Source organism: Sprattus sprattus, assembly GCF_963457725.1.
Source record: "Sprattus sprattus genome assembly, chromosome: 21".
In the NCBI taxonomy this organism is placed as follows: domain Eukaryota; kingdom Metazoa; phylum Chordata; class Actinopteri; order Clupeiformes; family Clupeidae; genus Sprattus; species Sprattus sprattus.
In genome coordinates this window covers 6,014,460-6,031,232 of record NC_137919.1, presented here as the reverse complement: position 1 = coordinate 6,031,232, position 16,773 = coordinate 6,014,460, and the positions used below count along the sequence as shown (strand labels likewise).

General features: G+C 44.4%; 1 protein-coding gene across 1 annotated transcript in view; it reads right to left on the bottom strand.

The window, feature by feature from the left end:
• dnah2 (dynein, axonemal, heavy chain 2) overlaps positions 1-5,573 on the bottom strand; it is a gene marked incomplete at both ends in the record, with an annotated part of 193,113 nt that extends 187,540 nt beyond the window's left edge. Inside the window, 3 exon segments of the mRNA XM_080860098.1 lie at positions 2,098-2,326; positions 2,931-3,101; positions 5,457-5,573. Of these exon segments, the coding sequence (XP_080716224.1) occupies positions 2,098-2,326; positions 2,931-3,101; positions 5,457-5,573 (517 nt within the window).
• Between the last annotated feature and the right edge of the window lie 11,200 nt (positions 5,574-16,773).

Sequence of the window (16,773 nt, the reverse complement as noted above, 5' to 3'; positions counted from 1 at the left end):
GGGTGATGTCTAAATGAGGTTAGGGGTGAACACAGGCAAATGTGGGAGGGGGGGTATAGAAGAGGGTGCCACCACAAGTCCTGCAAAGGCTACCTGTGTGCCGTGTCGAGAGCTGCTTTTCTCTTCTTACGTTTGCCAAACTTCTACTGGACGTGGAGCGTCTGATGAATGGCAGCCTTATGGCCTTAAGGTCTGTCTAGAGCAGGGGTGTCAAACTCAAATACACAGAGGGCCGAAATAAAATAAAAATCATTCAAATCAATGGAACTATTTGCAACATTCTGAGGAGCTGGCGGGCCAGATTAAATGGCTTGTCAGGCCTGATCAGGCCCGCGGGCCTTGAGATTGACACATGTGGTCTAGAGGCTCCTAATCGCTCCTTAATGATCAATTATTGCCCTCCATCCTTTTTAACCAATTTCTCTGTCTCTTTCCACTCCGTTCAGTAAGGGCACCAATTCATCCCCTCTGTTCAGGTGAAATGACTGGCTGGCAGGGTTGGCCATCTCTTTGGAAGTTCCCCCCTTGGTCAATGCAGCTACCACATGTTGAAATTGAGCTGTATCATTTCAAATAGCTTTAACAAACCGAGGCATGTAACACAGTAGCTGCAGTAGCTGTCCCCCAGAATTAGAAGGAGTAAAATGGAGTCATATCAGTACGTAATGCTCTTCCATGTATAGAGAACTTCCAATTTTGCTAGTTACCTCAATGACACTTACTACTATGGATACTAATAAGCACACAAACACATCTTACGCCCCTTATTTATTTAACAGGTATGGACAAATCAATATTGAACTAAATTAGTCATTGGCGCCCCAATAATTGAATTTAGTCTCTTTAATTATGGGTTTGACATGCACCATAGCTAGGAATGTCCATTCTACTGTTTTCTACTGTCTTTCCTATTGTTTTTCTACTGGGTTATTGGGAGTGATGAGCCGTCATTGAGTGTCCTGGTGGTTACCTGTGAGTGTGGTACTTGAGTCCTAGCTGCCCGTACTGTGAGTGTGTTACCTGAGAGTGTGTTACTGTGTTCTAGCTGCCCGTACTGTGAGTGTGTTACCTGAGAGTGTGTTACTGTGTTCTAGCTGCTCGTACCTGTGAGTGTGTTACCTGTGAGTGTGTTTCCTGTGAGTGTGTTACCTGTGTTCTAGCTGCCCATACCTGTGAGTGTGTTACCTGAGAGTGTGTTACTGTGTTCTAGCTGCCCCTACCTGTGAGTGTGTTACCTGTGTTCTAGCTGCCCGTACCTGTGAGTGTGTTACCTGAGTCCTAGCTGCCCGTACCTGTGAGTGTGTTACCTGTGAGTGTGTTACCTGTGAGTTTGTAACCTGAGTCCTAGCTGCCCGTACCTGTGAGTGTGTTACCTGAGTCCTACCTGCCCGTACCTGTGAGTGTGTTACCTGTGAGTGTGTAACCTGAGTACTAGTTGCCCATACCTGTGAGTGTGTTACCTGTGAGTGTGTTACCTGTGTCCTAGCTGCCCGTACCTGTGAGTGTGTTACCTGTGAGTATGTTACCTGAGAGTGTGTAACCGTGTTCTAGCTGTCCATACCTGTGAGTGTGTTACCTGTGAGTGTGTTACCTGTGAGTGTGTTACCTGTGAGTGTGTTACCTGTGAGTGTGTTACCTGTGAGTGTGTAACTGTGTTCTAGCTGTCCGTACCTGTGAGTATGTTACCTGTGAGTGTGTTACCTGTGAGTGTGTTACCTGTGAGTTTGTAACCTGAGTCCTAGCTGCCCGTACCTGTGAGTGTGTTACCTGAGTCCTAGCTGCCCGTACCTGTGAGTGTGTTACCTGTGAGTGTGTAACCTGAGTACTAGTTGCCCATACCTGTGAGTGTGTTACCTGTGAGTGTGTTACCTGAGTCCTAGCTGCCCGTACCTGTGAGTGTGTTACCTGTGAGTGTGTTACCTGTGAGTGTGTTACCTGTGAGTGTTATACCTGTGAGTGTGTTACCTGTGAGTGTGTTACCTGTGAGTGTGTTACCTGTGAGTGTTATACCTGTGAGTGTGTTACCTGTGAGTGTGTAACCTGAGTCCTAGCTGCCCGTACCTGTGAGTGTGTTACCTGAGTCCTAGCTGCCCGTACCTGTGAGTGTGGTGAGGAAGCGGTGCATGTGGCCCAGGTAGTTGTTTTTGATGCTCTCGGGCCAGGCGCTGCTGAGGGTGGCGTTGGGCGCGAACACACCGTTCATGAGGCGCAGCAGGCTCTCGCTGGCGGTGCCATGCATCATCCCAAACTGCACTGTGCTCTCGAACGTCTCCGGCGCGATCACGGTGCCCTCCATGCGGATGAAGTAGGCCAGCTGGTCTATCGCCTAGCCAAATTACCCACGGTGAAGAGGAACAGGAGTTAGAACAGGGAGGCTCATCGCAGAGATGGGTGAGGTTGCTGTAGTGAGGATTATACTTTATGATAAGCAGGCTTACGTACATTAATAAACACAGTGTACAACCTTATCCGCAGGGATAAAAGACCTACAGTGTTTGTTTGTTTGTTTACATACATACCTATGATACATTTTAATTTATAAATGACTTATAAACGGTGCTACTTTAAGTGGCAAGGAATTTAAATCTTATGAATCAACTATTTTGGGAATTTTCAACTTCATATTTTCAGACCACAGTTAACTGTAGATAACTGAAACCCTGGTTATAGAATCAGCTTACTCACTGTACTGTGTAAGGCCATGTTGTTTCAAGAGTATCTCACACACTGTATTTAACAGTTAAAAATCCATGTACCTCTGCACGATAGCAGTTTGAGTGTTTGATGAGCAAGAAAACAAGTTACTGATGCTTTTTCAATTACCATTAACAAAATAATCAATCTTAGCAGAACATACAGAGTAAAACTGGTACTTATTACATTCAGAACATCAATTTAACCCTGCTGTGTAAGCTGGTCTGGGTTGGTACCTGTGGAGGCATGGAGAACCCCGTCTTCAGGCCACCGAACGTGTCCACGTACACGACGAGCAGCTGGACGGTGTCGTCGGCGATGAACGTGTCCAGCGCCTGGTTGTGCTCGTCCGTCCAGGAGGCCTCCGTCACGCCGCCCAGCGCCACCCGCCTCTTAAACAGATCCCTCTGCTCGACACACACACACACACACACACACACACACACACACACACACACACACACACACACACACACACACACACACACACAGGTCAAAGGGGTCAAACGGTTAATTGTGCATCGATGTCCACTGACATTACCGGCACTGGCGCCGCCGCGTTCAGTAGTCTAGAGCTTAAATGCATAAAAGGAAGATGGGTGAGAGGGCCACCGTCCCTTAGTCCCTCCGCCCCCAACCCGGCTCTGAAGTGGCGGGTCCCCCGCGGAGGGCGCGCAGCAGGGGGGTCAGAGGGGTCAGCGTTTCGTAAATGCCAAGAGTGGCGCTCCCGCAGGACGGGGGTAATTAATTCGGGGTAATCTCCATTGATGAAAGAGCAGAAATGGCACGGGGTTCAACGGACAGCCACGCCTCACGAACCCGGCCTCTGTCTTTTCCCCCTGCATCTTCCTCTTTTATGTGTTTTATTGGACTGATGTCACCCGTTCTTATGTGCTCTATGAGGATAAAGGTTATCTTCTAGGATGAATGAGCAGCTTTTAGGGATTGGCCACTGCTTTACATTACAGTGTAAGGGCTACACTTTTCTATTTCCCTTACAATGTCATACTTAAAGCTACTGTAAGCAATGTTAGAGAATCTTCCAAACTTCCACCAGACCATTTTGATTGACAGCCCTAGGCACTGACTTGTGCTACACTTTTGTTTTATTTTCCACTATATTAACGTTATTAATTATTTACTTATAATTTACTTTATTATTTTGGCGTGTGGACTCCCCTTCATCTTACCATGCTTCGAGCCAAATGTCCGTAACCCTTAGCAAGCAGCTTCATTAAAAGCTTGAACTAATTAATTAACTTAAACCATGTAAGACAGAAGCATGATCCCATTGACCCTAGCTGTCATGCAGTGGTTATGTATTTAAACTATAGGTTAATGGAAGCTCTTAAGGGTCACGTGTGATAATAAGGCTTGCTTGTAGCAGCTTTAAGTTGGTAGTGTAGATGGTGACAAGGGCCTGGTTGGTTGCTTTACCAAACCCAACAGCAAACAGAGCATCTATGTTAGGGTTGCATTTGCAACTGAAAAGAGCCATTTGAACTGAAACGCACTAATTAGTAAGCATGATCTTCATGCCAGAGAGCCCTGGTGAGAAATGGAGGAATTCAGATTACTGTGGGATAGGAATCACAATCAGCATAATGAGATGAGGTTATGAATGCACATATTTAAATGGAGCTAATTAAGCATGAGGGAGCTGTACCAGGCTCACGGTGTATGCGTCCATCTCCTCCTCTGAACCAGCTGATGCCATTCTGTCACCGGCTGCTTGAGTTTCATCTGCGCTGCCTAATTCTTCTAACATGTACACATACGTACATGTCCACCCACACACACACACACACACACACATATATAGACATATATAGACACACAAACACAAGCATACACGCACACGTACAGACACACGCACGCACACACACACACACACAAACACACACACACACAAGCACAGACATGCAAACACACACATACAGATAAACAAAAACACATAAGCACACACCATTAGTTTACATCACATTTATGCATTTATGTATCATGCAAGCACATATTAATATTTAAACTCACTTAGGTTATTGAATTAATTTTTCTCTAATCAGATGATTCAGACTCTCTACCATCTTGTTTTCAAGGCCTCAATTTAAAATCTTAAAGTGCAAACATTAGAATGTAAAAGGCATAACAGGATCAGTAAAAATTGTGTCTGGATCACTTGTGTCACATGCATTCTTCCAACAGTCTGGTAAATGCTAGCCTGGGGCAACTGCCGCAAGTACTGGCCATTCATTTTTCAGAAGTTTCCATTTTTTTCTTTGAAGAAGAGAGGAAATGAACTATGCACTAACACCAGTTGCCACGGGGTAAAAGAATGCGCATATTCACACGTTCAATTCTGGGCTTAGACACTGACGTCACTTATAAAGCAATAACAATTCATTACATCCTCTTAAAAAAGGTCTGTGTCTCGGCAGACAACAACACTCGACCATCTAGTCTCATTACATGTTTCTGACAAGAATTTGGAATTGATTGAATTTGTTACCATTTACTGGATAATTAGTTTAGGATGAAAGAGGCAGATGGAGTCTCCCTTTTCTCTCCCTCCCTCTCTCTCTCTCTCTCTCCCTCCCTCTCTCTCTCTCTCTCACCCCCCCCCCACACACACACACACACACACACAAACACAAACACACAAACACAAACACTAGCACACACACACACACACACACACACACACACACACTCTCTGTACAGTCTATGTTTTTTGTACCTTCATTCTGTGGCTGCGGTGTGGATACCTCCTCAGACTCTGCTGCGGACCCTGCTGCTTTGCCCTTCCGGCCCTTCCCGGAACTGGAGCGCTTAGACTTTGTAGAACCCTTTCCCCCCTTGCGAGGGGTCTCAGGGTCAGCCATAGTGAGGCAGCGAGGGGCTGCCTACACTCTTCTTACCACAATGCTGCCTGGCTCTGTCTATGGGACAACAGGGATGGTCTTGCTTATAACAGGACACAATGTTTCACTTCAGGGCAGTATACAAAATGTATATATATGTTTCGTATATATTTATATATATGTACCTGTTCAGTAATCAGAGACAACATTTATTTTGGCAAATAAATGATGTACCACCTACAATGCTGTTGGCACAGTTTTGTTCTAGGGCCTATATAGCCGCTAGCAACATATGTAAATGTTGACTAGCTACAAGAATAACAACATGCCAACCGAAAATGTTAGCCTACTGCCCAGGGGAACTGGCAAACAGAACTGACTATTTGTCACTGTCTCTGGGTGTAATATTTATGAGACTAAAAACAGTAGTCCTGCTTCATACTCCTTGGTCGGTGGTGTGCAAAAGCAGAGGCAAATGCCTCTCCAATCAAAGAAAGAGTAGTCTAATTCCACAGAAACCACCCAACAGGTGAATCAGAAGACAGCAGCTACCTCCACAAGCAGAAGGAGTTGAATAATGTACAATGGGGTTCATATCCAGGTGGGCAATTAAATCAGCTACAGGTGTGTAATATCACCCGTGTTTTACCTGGAAGTTGAGTAATTTTTCCCTTAGCATGCCACCTTCCTGGTCTTGGACATCAACAAAACAGCAACAAATGACTCACTTTTCCTCTATAATTGCCTGGTTTGTTGGTGCAAGACCGATCAAGTTATTTTTCTGTGAGAGAATGTTCTGGAATGTGATACCTATCTACAGTGGATGAGTCATAAGAGATATTCCTGCATAGCAGCTCACTACCGTCCTTCTGTCCCGGGCTTTTCTTAAGGCGGCTGGTTTTTGGCAAAGGTCAACAGAGCACCAATCAAATAACACAGGGGACAGCCCATAAATCCCTCTTAATACCAAGAAAGGCCTTCAAATAAAAAGACCGTCAGACACCACAAACACATCTGGTGCGGGGACCTCCGAGTCCAAACACAGCACACAGAGGCTGAGAAGGAAAATAAAAATTGGACTATGCCTCTGTGACCAGATGGAGAAGTCGACAACTGGTTCCTCTTAAGAACAGAAACTAAAGTTTCAAGATGAAGAGCATATACTCAGGGAATATAGCCTCATCCATGCAAAACTGAAGTATATTAAATTTAGGAATAATTCAATTTATCAAAACACATGAAATACATAGCAAAGTACCAAACCATTTTTTCAAACTTATTTTTTATATTTTCAAAGCACTGAAAATAAAGTGCCTCACCAACATTTCATAATATACTTTGCACAGTTTTTGGCATCATAATTAAATGATTCATATGTTTAGACTACTTCTAATCTCTGTTCATATTCCTATTGAAAATGAGGCCAATGGTAAAACTATAGCAAATTATCAAAGGAAATGCATGTTTAATGTGAACTCTAGGTTACTTACTTCCAAAACCAAGGGCTATTAGGCTGCAGACACTGGGAGAGCAGCCAGATATTCAAAATTGTTCAGAGTCTGAAGTCGAAGGCCAAGATGTCAGTCTGTAAGACAGTCATGGAGGGGGGAGGGAGAGGGGGTGAGCTGAGGAGTATTTCATAAACTATTTATCTTTTATGAGCTGGTGTTGTCGCCATCCCAAGAGTTCACTTGTCAACACTTGCAGTTGCTATTGCTTTATTGAAACTTCGATTCAGTTCCTAGGCTGTCATTTTTTGAGGATGGCATACTATGTAATAAAGCAGATGGGTTATTGAAGGGAAGGCAGTTGGAGAAAGTAATAAAACATTTACTGAAAAAAAAAGCCCCGAAATTCTCCCTGGATGGAAATTCAGGGGAAGCAGTTGACAATGATCAATAACATTAATATGAGCCTCCGAAAGTGCAGTGTGTGTAACTGAAAAGAGACTGTTAGAGAGCAAACCAACAAGACACAACAAATTGGGCATGAGGACGGGCACGTATTGGCTCGCTGACTAAGCCTAAACTGTCCAGAAACGGATATCTAAATTATTGTTTACAATGTTATTAGGACTGATTAAAATCCCCCCGGCCTGTAAACAATGACAGTACACTACACTACAACCTAAAACAGCAACGCATAACGTTAAGTGAACATAACCTCAGTAACACCAGCTTTTAGTTAACGCTAGGCAGCAAAGAAGCCTAATAAGTTAGCCAACTTGATTTGGAAGCTAAATAAGACTTACCTGTCAATATTTGGTTAACAGTTGGTTTGCAAAACATGGTTGGTATTATCCAGCCAGGTAAACGAAATTATTTTATGGGTATACCGGTACGTTAATTTGAGTTAGTCTATGGCGCAGGTAGTCATTATACTGGAAAACGTAACTGTGCCAGTGTCAACTATGTCAGTTAACCTGCAAGTTCCCACACCTGTAAAATTAACGTTAACTGTTAGGATAGCTAACTTGCAAATTCATTAACGTTAAGTTAACGTTAGCCTGTGGCTATCCACTGTTCAAAACATACTTCTTACCTTTGATATGAAGACAAGAATAACGTTACTTTATCTTTACATTTTTACTATTTCTATCGATACTTTAAATATGCCAGTTTCAGTCGGCTTATTCAACCAAGTTGGTTTAAAACAACTGTTCTATAAAGCCACTGTTTAAGTTTGATGAGTTTACAGCTAACAGGTTAGCTTCCTGACAACTTTGCAGTTTGCAACAGCAGCGCGTGTGTATACGTAACCATAGAAACGAAACACGCGAGGGGGGTGTGTGTGGTCCCTTCCACAGCTCTAGCTCACACGCCGCAGCATTGGACTGTCCACGGCAAACTTACCGTGAATGTATGAGGATGTAAGCCGTCAAAAGTGACACAATGTGCACATCTAAGATATCTCTGTCTCTCTCGTTCAATAAAATAACATTGTGTTGTTGTTGTGTTATATGTTGTCCCTCGTCGCACAAACAGGAGCAGGACTCCAAATTATGTTGTATTACTGCCTGGTAGACCTACTAACGTTTCAGGACGGCACGCGAGGATCTCTCACAGACCTTATTTAAGAGTCTAACGGTTAAAAATTGCATACTGGACCAAGAAGCCTAAAGTTCAAAGCGAATCGGTAAGGGTCCGTGTTTGAGCTATGAAATTATAATTTCTATTATGTTTTCCTATTTCTTTAGCTTCTTACTTGAGTGTTCCTTAAACATCTGTATTTTGAAATGTGTTTAAACCTATCCAGATGTATGACTCACGTTGCTAAGGGGAGTGTGTGTTGTTGCGCATGAAATGAAGAGACAAGTGGAGTCTAAATAGACTACTTACTTTAGGTAGAGTATTACATTTTTCTGAGGAGTTAGCGAGCTACTTATTCAAAGATAATGTGTTTCGATTCGCTGAACTTGTGTGTCGCAACACCCTCTGCCCCACTCCCACATCCACACGGATGGGTGGTTAGGCGCGTTAAAGAAGTGCAGGAGAATGTTCCCGAGTTTATCAAGTCTACTACAACCACTTGCAAGCCTAACATAGCTTTCTGTCTTGTCTTCACTCTGTACTACTCTGTAATGACACAAACAGCCTTAAGAGCAGTCTAACATTGTGGTTCAAATGGATAGGCACCTGTAGGATTACTTCCAGACATCTGAGTCCCTTGAGAGGCCTAAAGCGACCAGCCATCACTTTCCAATGTAAGTATCCCACTGTTCTGAGCAGCCGCAACGACATTTAGAAAGTGCATTTCCCAGCCCTTTTCCCACCGCATCCAAATTCCTTAGAGTTCAGAATAGAGGCACCGACAAAAGAAAGCGGGGGAGTTGAAGTTCATGGCCTGGTTCTGCAATCTTTTATTTAAAAATGGGAGATTAAACATTAAACCCTTTAAGCCCCTCAGAGTCGGCTCTGCTCCTGATAATGTCACTAAGACAGTCAACTCTCACCCCATAATACATGTCTCTCCCTAACACTCCCATACATGAAATAAGCCAAGGGCCTGCCATACATGCAGTAAATATACAAACACATACAGTGATAACCTTAAACACAGACACACACAATTTTCCCAAGGAGAATTCACCTTTTGGAATCCTTGCTGTGTCCCCTAGGTCTGTTTCTGAATACATTGTTGGACTCAAATTCAATTTAGGCCTCAAGGGCAGATGTGCTTTCAGTAACCTTATTCCATAGCTTTTCTGTTATACACAATTGCACACCCACATTGCACAACGCAAGAGATTATTACAATGTACAGGGACACAACAGAAACTGCTATTCAATGGAGTGAATCTCATTCAGTTATGCTTTAGTTAGTCAGATGGTTCTTTGTTTGCCTCTGTGCAGGTCCTTAGGCAAATTAGTGTTTAAAGCAGGCCATGGACACTAGTGGGTGGGTGGGTGGGTTAAATAGTTCCGCATGAGTCAAACCGGAGAGTGAATGTGAGGCATTGGGGGGCTAATGTTGGAGCGAATAAAGACGGTGTGTTCAAAGACAAACAGCTCTAGGCCTGTTTGCCAGTGGAGACTGTGTGTGTGTGTGTGTGTGTGTGTGTGCATGCGTGCGTGCGTATGAGTTATGTGTAATTATGGTTTGTCTTGTGATGTATGAGTTAGTCATGCTATAAAAACTACAGTATATCTTTAATCTCGCCTAGGGATTCCTTGCTTGTGTTTCAAGGTCCACACCAGTCCACTGACATCCTCCTTTCCTCCATCAGAGGGGAGAGAAACAGCCAGCCTGTAGCCCGTAGCCCGTATGACACGAACCAGCATGGATGGTTAACTTAAAGACAGCACTGTGTCCCTGTATGGCATACTGAGTCACTCAGTGACGAGTGCATACATGCAGCGATGCTTGCAGCACATGGTTCCAGGCTATTAGCATGGCTCTCCCGATTTATTTGACCTTTTCAGCACATACACGACTTATCGTCATCACGACCCAGTGGTGTTTCATTGAGATTGCTCCGAACTTAGATGGCTTGCTTCCCGCAGGCTTAATTGTCTAATTGCTGTGCTTTTGTACTTTCTAAAAAATGCTGTAATTTAACAAACGCCTGTAGCGTAATTAAAAAATCTGGAAGCACATATCTATTATGATTCACTATTGACTGCAGTGATCTGTATTTGTTTTTAAAACTGCAGACGTAATATGGAAATGTTTTAAAAACCAATACATACTTTATTTAGAAAGAAAACTGCCTTAGCTGAGACTGAGCTTGTCTTTAGGCTTTGTGTTACACATCCTGTACATTTTGCACTGCAAATTGCACGGTTTCCTGTTTTCTCCCCCCTTCCGAGAAAACATATTTCTCCGTTTTACCTCTTTCTCCTCCAGTTGCAACTTGCCTCCAGAAATACTAATGTCATCTTAAAAGTATGTGTTCCACTGAAAAAAGCACTGAGGCATCCTATGGGTTGGAATGTAAAAAGAAAACCTTTTTAATAAGTAATGCCTGGGCTGGGACAGTACTAACTCAGTTTTTCCCCCTTCTTTTTCCTTTTTAGATTAATGGTGGAGAGTGATTCTTTTTTCACTTTTTCGTTTTATTTCTCAATAATTCATTTTTAGAGGGATGGAATAGCATTGGCTTACTTGTTCCAGACCCTCAAAGAAGTTTTGTGAGGAAAGTTCAAGCTTGGCCAAAGCCTTTAAGCGAGACATTCAGTACTTTCAAGGTCCTTTGCAGGTTAAGATTTATTGAAATGTCAGAGCGCTATAGCCATAAAGCTAACTTTAAAGATAGGGATCCAATTATTGTTGACTAAGAACAACAGAAATACTGACAGTCATTTGGCAGTGAGCAGGTGCTTCTTCTTGTAGAAGAAGCAAATTTACAATGGACAGTTAATTAAACAAGGTTTTTAAACATGTTCCATTTCAGAGTATATAGCCTAGCCATTTTTGTCAGAAGGAATGCACTTCTGAGACAATCATAAATTAAGTATAAAAAAAGATGGCTTAGCTGTAAGTAATAAAGAACTTAAATTAGGTGTTTTCTGGTTGATAGGGCAACAACAAGAGTTTTGTTGTGCAAGAGATTGTTAGCTGTGAAAATCACACAAAAAAAAGCAAGGAGTTGTCAATACTTAGCCCTTGGGGGGGGTTATGAATGAAAATCAACACATTTATTCATACCACAGAACCACACATTACAATTGCCCATGGTTATAGACAGAAGCAACAGTACATCATATCCTGAGAAAACTAGGCATTTGTTTGCTTAAGGCGAGAGATCACAGATCACAGCAAGTCACAGTGTCAGACTACGTGATCAAGACATCATACTGGTGAGAAAGAATGTGTGTAACTGACGAGTAGTCTTACCTCCAGTCTTATAAACAAATGAAAACGCCCAATCGTGAGGTAGAGGAATTGCTCCCAAGGGCTTAAAGAAATCTTGTAAGATATCCATAGATGGTGTGATTCATCTCTGAAAGAAACACCAGAAAGTTGGCAACACCGATCTAACAAAGTTCTTAAAGTTAAGTCTCGGTTCAAAAACTCATTTTGCTCGAGTGTTGAGATAATCTTTCAGTGTGAGTAATTGCATGTGGTATGGGTATAAGTGTTGACTGAAAACACTGAGAATAGATTGGTTTTCACCATCGTTTACTATGGTCGTATCCCTCGAAACTGAGCGTTCAGAGTTTCATACTCTCCCAGTTGTGTACCCTCTATGGTCCAGAGTGACATAGAACAAACAGTTATTAAGAAGTATGACTGCGTTGGTCCTGAGAGACACGTTCACTCTGTGTGCTTCCTCCTAGAGTTTATTAGTTTCTTACAACTATATCACAATCTTTGTGCTCACAACCCATTTACTCTTACAGCCTGACAACAATGTATCTGGTGCCTCTTTGGTCACGTTCCCTAATAATGTACCACAGCCCCAGTATTTTCACATTAACTATGCGTATAGCCCATAAAAGAATTCCATCAACACAAGAAAATGTAATATTTCTTTTTTATTGACACACACAGAGTCATTTACCTGAGGTTCAAAACATTACCATCACAGACACTAAGCCTAATTACTTACTCTCGTCACCTCTCACCCTGTTTAGTCACACTGAAAGTTCTTATAATTGTACACCCATCCAAAACACTAACACACAGTACATTTTAAATATCAAGTGCCCCATCCATAGCACCAGCAACCATTTTAAGGAAATTAACAACGTGGAAACAAACAAAAAAATAAATAAACATTCAGAGCGACTGGTTAGCGCTCCCACCCGCAGAGAGTGTGCGTGACGGAGGTGCCGGGTCCCTATATCGATCTGTTCAGGCATTAAAGGATTAAAAGGTTTGCCGTCCGTCTGGGTCGTTGACAGGGGTTCCGAGTCATTAGTGCCATTAGCATTAAGCCTGCCCATCAATAACCACGCGGATGAGCGACCTCTTCACGGGGGGGGGGGCACCGCCAGAGCTCAGCCCAGAGGGAGGGAGAGAAGGAGGGAGGGAGGGAGGAGCAGGGATGGCTCTGCCAGGTATCTCCTGGGCTGCGGCTGCTGCTGCTGCTGGAGCACCCATGCCTTGGCAGCTTGACAGAGGGTGGCTTTGGAGGGGAGGGAAAGGAGAGAGTCCGTACCTGTGTTTCGATTTCAGAGTGGCAAGGGGACTTTGGAGAGGGGAACACAGTTCAAAAAGCCACATCAATGTGAGAGCTTGCGAGTGTTGAGTGAGTCTGTGTGTAGGTGCTTGTGTATTTATGACTGTGTGTGTTTTTGTGAGAGAACCAGAGACACGCAAATGCACTTCTGCATTGCATAGTCATCAGTGAAGTGAGGCCATTTGAGCGTGTCTGTGTGTGTTCCAGTCTTTGACCACCACAGTGTGATCATCAGAGAAGTGTTGATGAGGCAGTGTGTTTTCAGATCGAGTGTTTATAGTTCCGAGTGGGTAACTCCATCCACGGCTGCATACATACTGTACCTACTGGTGTCAGAATGACTGAGGAGACGGCTGCCTGCTTTGGACCTGCATGAACACTAAGCTGAAGTGACATTACACAGGGCAATTTAAATTGAGATGTACTGGTTCAGCATGTGAGTGGGCCAGGCTGAGGATTGCAAGTGAAGGCAGTCGCTCTGAGGGACTATGATGTTATTGGAGGTAATGGCCGTTTGAATAGAACGCCCCCTCCCAGCGCTCGTATGGGTCTGGTGAATCAGTGCAGATGGTGACTGAGGCAGTCAGCCAAGCTTTTCTGCCATTCCAGTGGATCCTCAGGACTTCATTGCTGTATAATGCGTGTATGGGGGATTTGGTATGGTGAGTGTGTGTGTGTCTAATCTAATTTGGTGCGTGCATATGCATGGGTAGAGTGTTTCTTAGTTAGTGTGTGTGTGTGTGTGTGTGTGTGTGTGTGTGTGTGTGTGTGTGTGTGGGTGTGTGTGCTCACCTATTTAAATAAGTTTGTGTGTTCCTGTAAGAATGCTCGTTGTGGAGGCCTCGCCCCTCGGGCAGATCCATGGCCCCGATGAGCAGCAGCGCTCCTGTGGGCCTGTCCATCACCATGACAATGAAGGAGTGGTCCGCGTAGAAGACCTTGGGTTTCCCCACCTCCTCCTCCTTCTCCTCCCCGTCTTTCTGCCCTGACTCGGGGACCAGCTCCAGGGAGGCCCAGTGTAGCACACCCCCCCAGGTGCGGATGCCCCTTCGGACCCCACAGACCCTGGTCCCAGGCGTCCGCCAAGCCCAGCGATGACAGTGTGAATGAGAGACAACAGCCGGATGCTGTTCCGTTAGCATTGGGAAACACTGATAGAATTCCCCCATATCACACTATTTTTACTTGGGACTGTTTTGGAAAATGTTGAGAAAACAGCTACATCATGTAGCTGTTAATAGAGATATTTTCTTCAAACTAGCCCCGTGGCAAGGTATCGTGGGAACTAGTCAAACAGCCCTTTTTCTAGGACAGGTAAAATGGTCACTGCAGAACAGTGTGTAAAAAAGAAAACGACAGGAAGAGTTGTGCTGAATCAATACTCCTTTGAGGTATTTCTCTGTCTTACATTTAGTTCTCAGTGCGCAAGTATTTCGGTTCCTCCGCGTCTTTAAATGGAGACAGATGCCCTTGTTTTAGAGCCACGGTACAAACGGGGCGACAGCAGCTGCAGTGGCAGGAAGCAGGGGAGGTCTGCAGTGGTGGCAGTAGTGGGGGGGGAGTACAGTGGGGTTGGTGGGGGGGGGTGGGGTGGGGGGGGGGGTCAGTATGAATAATTTAGAAACGATCCCCCTGACCCTCAGCTCTTTCGTTTGTTTTTCTTCTGATATGAATTCGGCAGGGAGATGCCGGCTGACAGGTACTTTATATCTGCACAGATGAGGTCCGGTATAAACAGCTCTCTCCTCACCAGAGAAAAGGTGAAAGAGAGAGGGAGTGTGTGTGTGTGTGTGTTTGTGTGTCTCTATGTCTGTGTCTGTGTCTGTGTCTGTGTCTGTGTCTGTGTCTGTGTGTGTGTGTGTGTGTGTGTTTGTGTGTGTGTGTGCTTTACCACATGTTCTATATTCTATGTTACCTATGCTTTGGCAAGACAATTTTCTGGTCAGATAAGTGGCCATGCCAGTAAAAAGCACTGAATTGAGAGAGGGAGAGGTAGAGAGAGAGAGAGAGAGAGATAGAGAGAGAAAGAGAGAGAGATAGAGAGGTGGCAGAATACCAGGGGAATTCTGAATATACAGAGAGACTGAGAGCCACCCCTCTGCGGCGATGCGAAGTTGCCGTTGACAACCAGCCCCTCCATTTGAAATGATAATGAGTGATGTAATTAAACAGGGCGCAGACCTTCTCCCCCGCGCTCAATCGCATGATATACTCCACAGTTAAGCCATTCGGCTGAGAGACAGCGAGTAGTGTCAAGGGCTTCTCTGACTTAAAGGCACAGGCTAAATATGTTCATTGACAATGATGGGCATTAAAATAGACGGGGTAATGTGGTTTTACATGGCCGCGCAGTCTTCTCAAGAAAGAAAAGTAATAGAAAAGAGAGGAAGAGAGAGAGAGAGAGAGAGAGAGAGAGAGGACAATGAGTAGGAGAAATAGGATAGGCATGTTATAGGTAACAACAGCATGGTCTTACCAGGTAGGACTTTGTGTAGTCCTTTGCTTTTCTTTCAATGCTGTCCCATCACACACACACACACCCACACACACTCACACACGGACACACACACACGGACACACACACACACACAGTCCTGCCGCTCTAATGCACTTGTATTGTCCTCATCTATTATTTCTCCCTCTTCCTCTTTCCTCTCTCTCCCTACTTCATCAGTGTCTTCCTCAGCTGCTGTGCCACCACGCCAGCGTGTTCATCCCTCATCTGCCCTTTCCGCATGCTGTTTCATCCCTCGCTCCCTCTCTCCTTCCATCTATCTTTCGCTCTCTCTACATCTCTCCGGCACACTCCCTCTATCTCTCACTCCCTCTTTTTCCTTTAATCCGCCTGTCAAACTTTGCACTTGCTCTCCGGTCAACAAAACACTCTTCTCCCCTGCGCTTCTGTGTCTCTCACTCGCTCTCTCTCTCTCTCTTTCTCTCTCTCACTTTCTCCCTCTGTTGTAGCTTTTATTTTGAGACGTCTCTCCGCATCCAAGTGTTTCCACGGGACCTGCAGTGCAATGAACGCGCTGGAAATGACGGCTGTCACAACAGCTAAAGACAGGCCAGAATTATCATAGCTAATGAGCGTAACGTTTAAAAGATAGATGTTGCCGTCAGTTCACCACATAGGCTACATATATATTTACACTCCCTGTTGCACATAAGGTTCTGCGACTTACGAGTTGGCTGAGAGCATTCAACATTCTGCATTCTGTGTTACCTAGCGGCATTATTCAGGTGGGACTCTCTGTGAACAGCTCCCAGCGAAATACATTTAGCCACTGCATGCCATTATAACTCAGCTCGTGTAAGATTCAGGGGGGCTGGATGGGGGCAGAGTCATCTGTTTTTAAAGAGAAAGACTGAGAAGAGAGAGTGAGAGATCTGCAGAGAGACGGAAAACTTCTTGCAAACTTCTAACATATCTGCTTCTCTTTTTTTTCGGCGCGTTCCTCATGAAGTTTTCAGGTTTGCCATTCGTAAAAGATTCAGCAGTGATGCAATGCCACTTTTGGGAGCGCCCCTGCTCTGACTTCCCCCCCTCTTGTAGCGGTCGGTCCGTGCAGACCTAACCTAATGTGTCTTGTTGCCCCT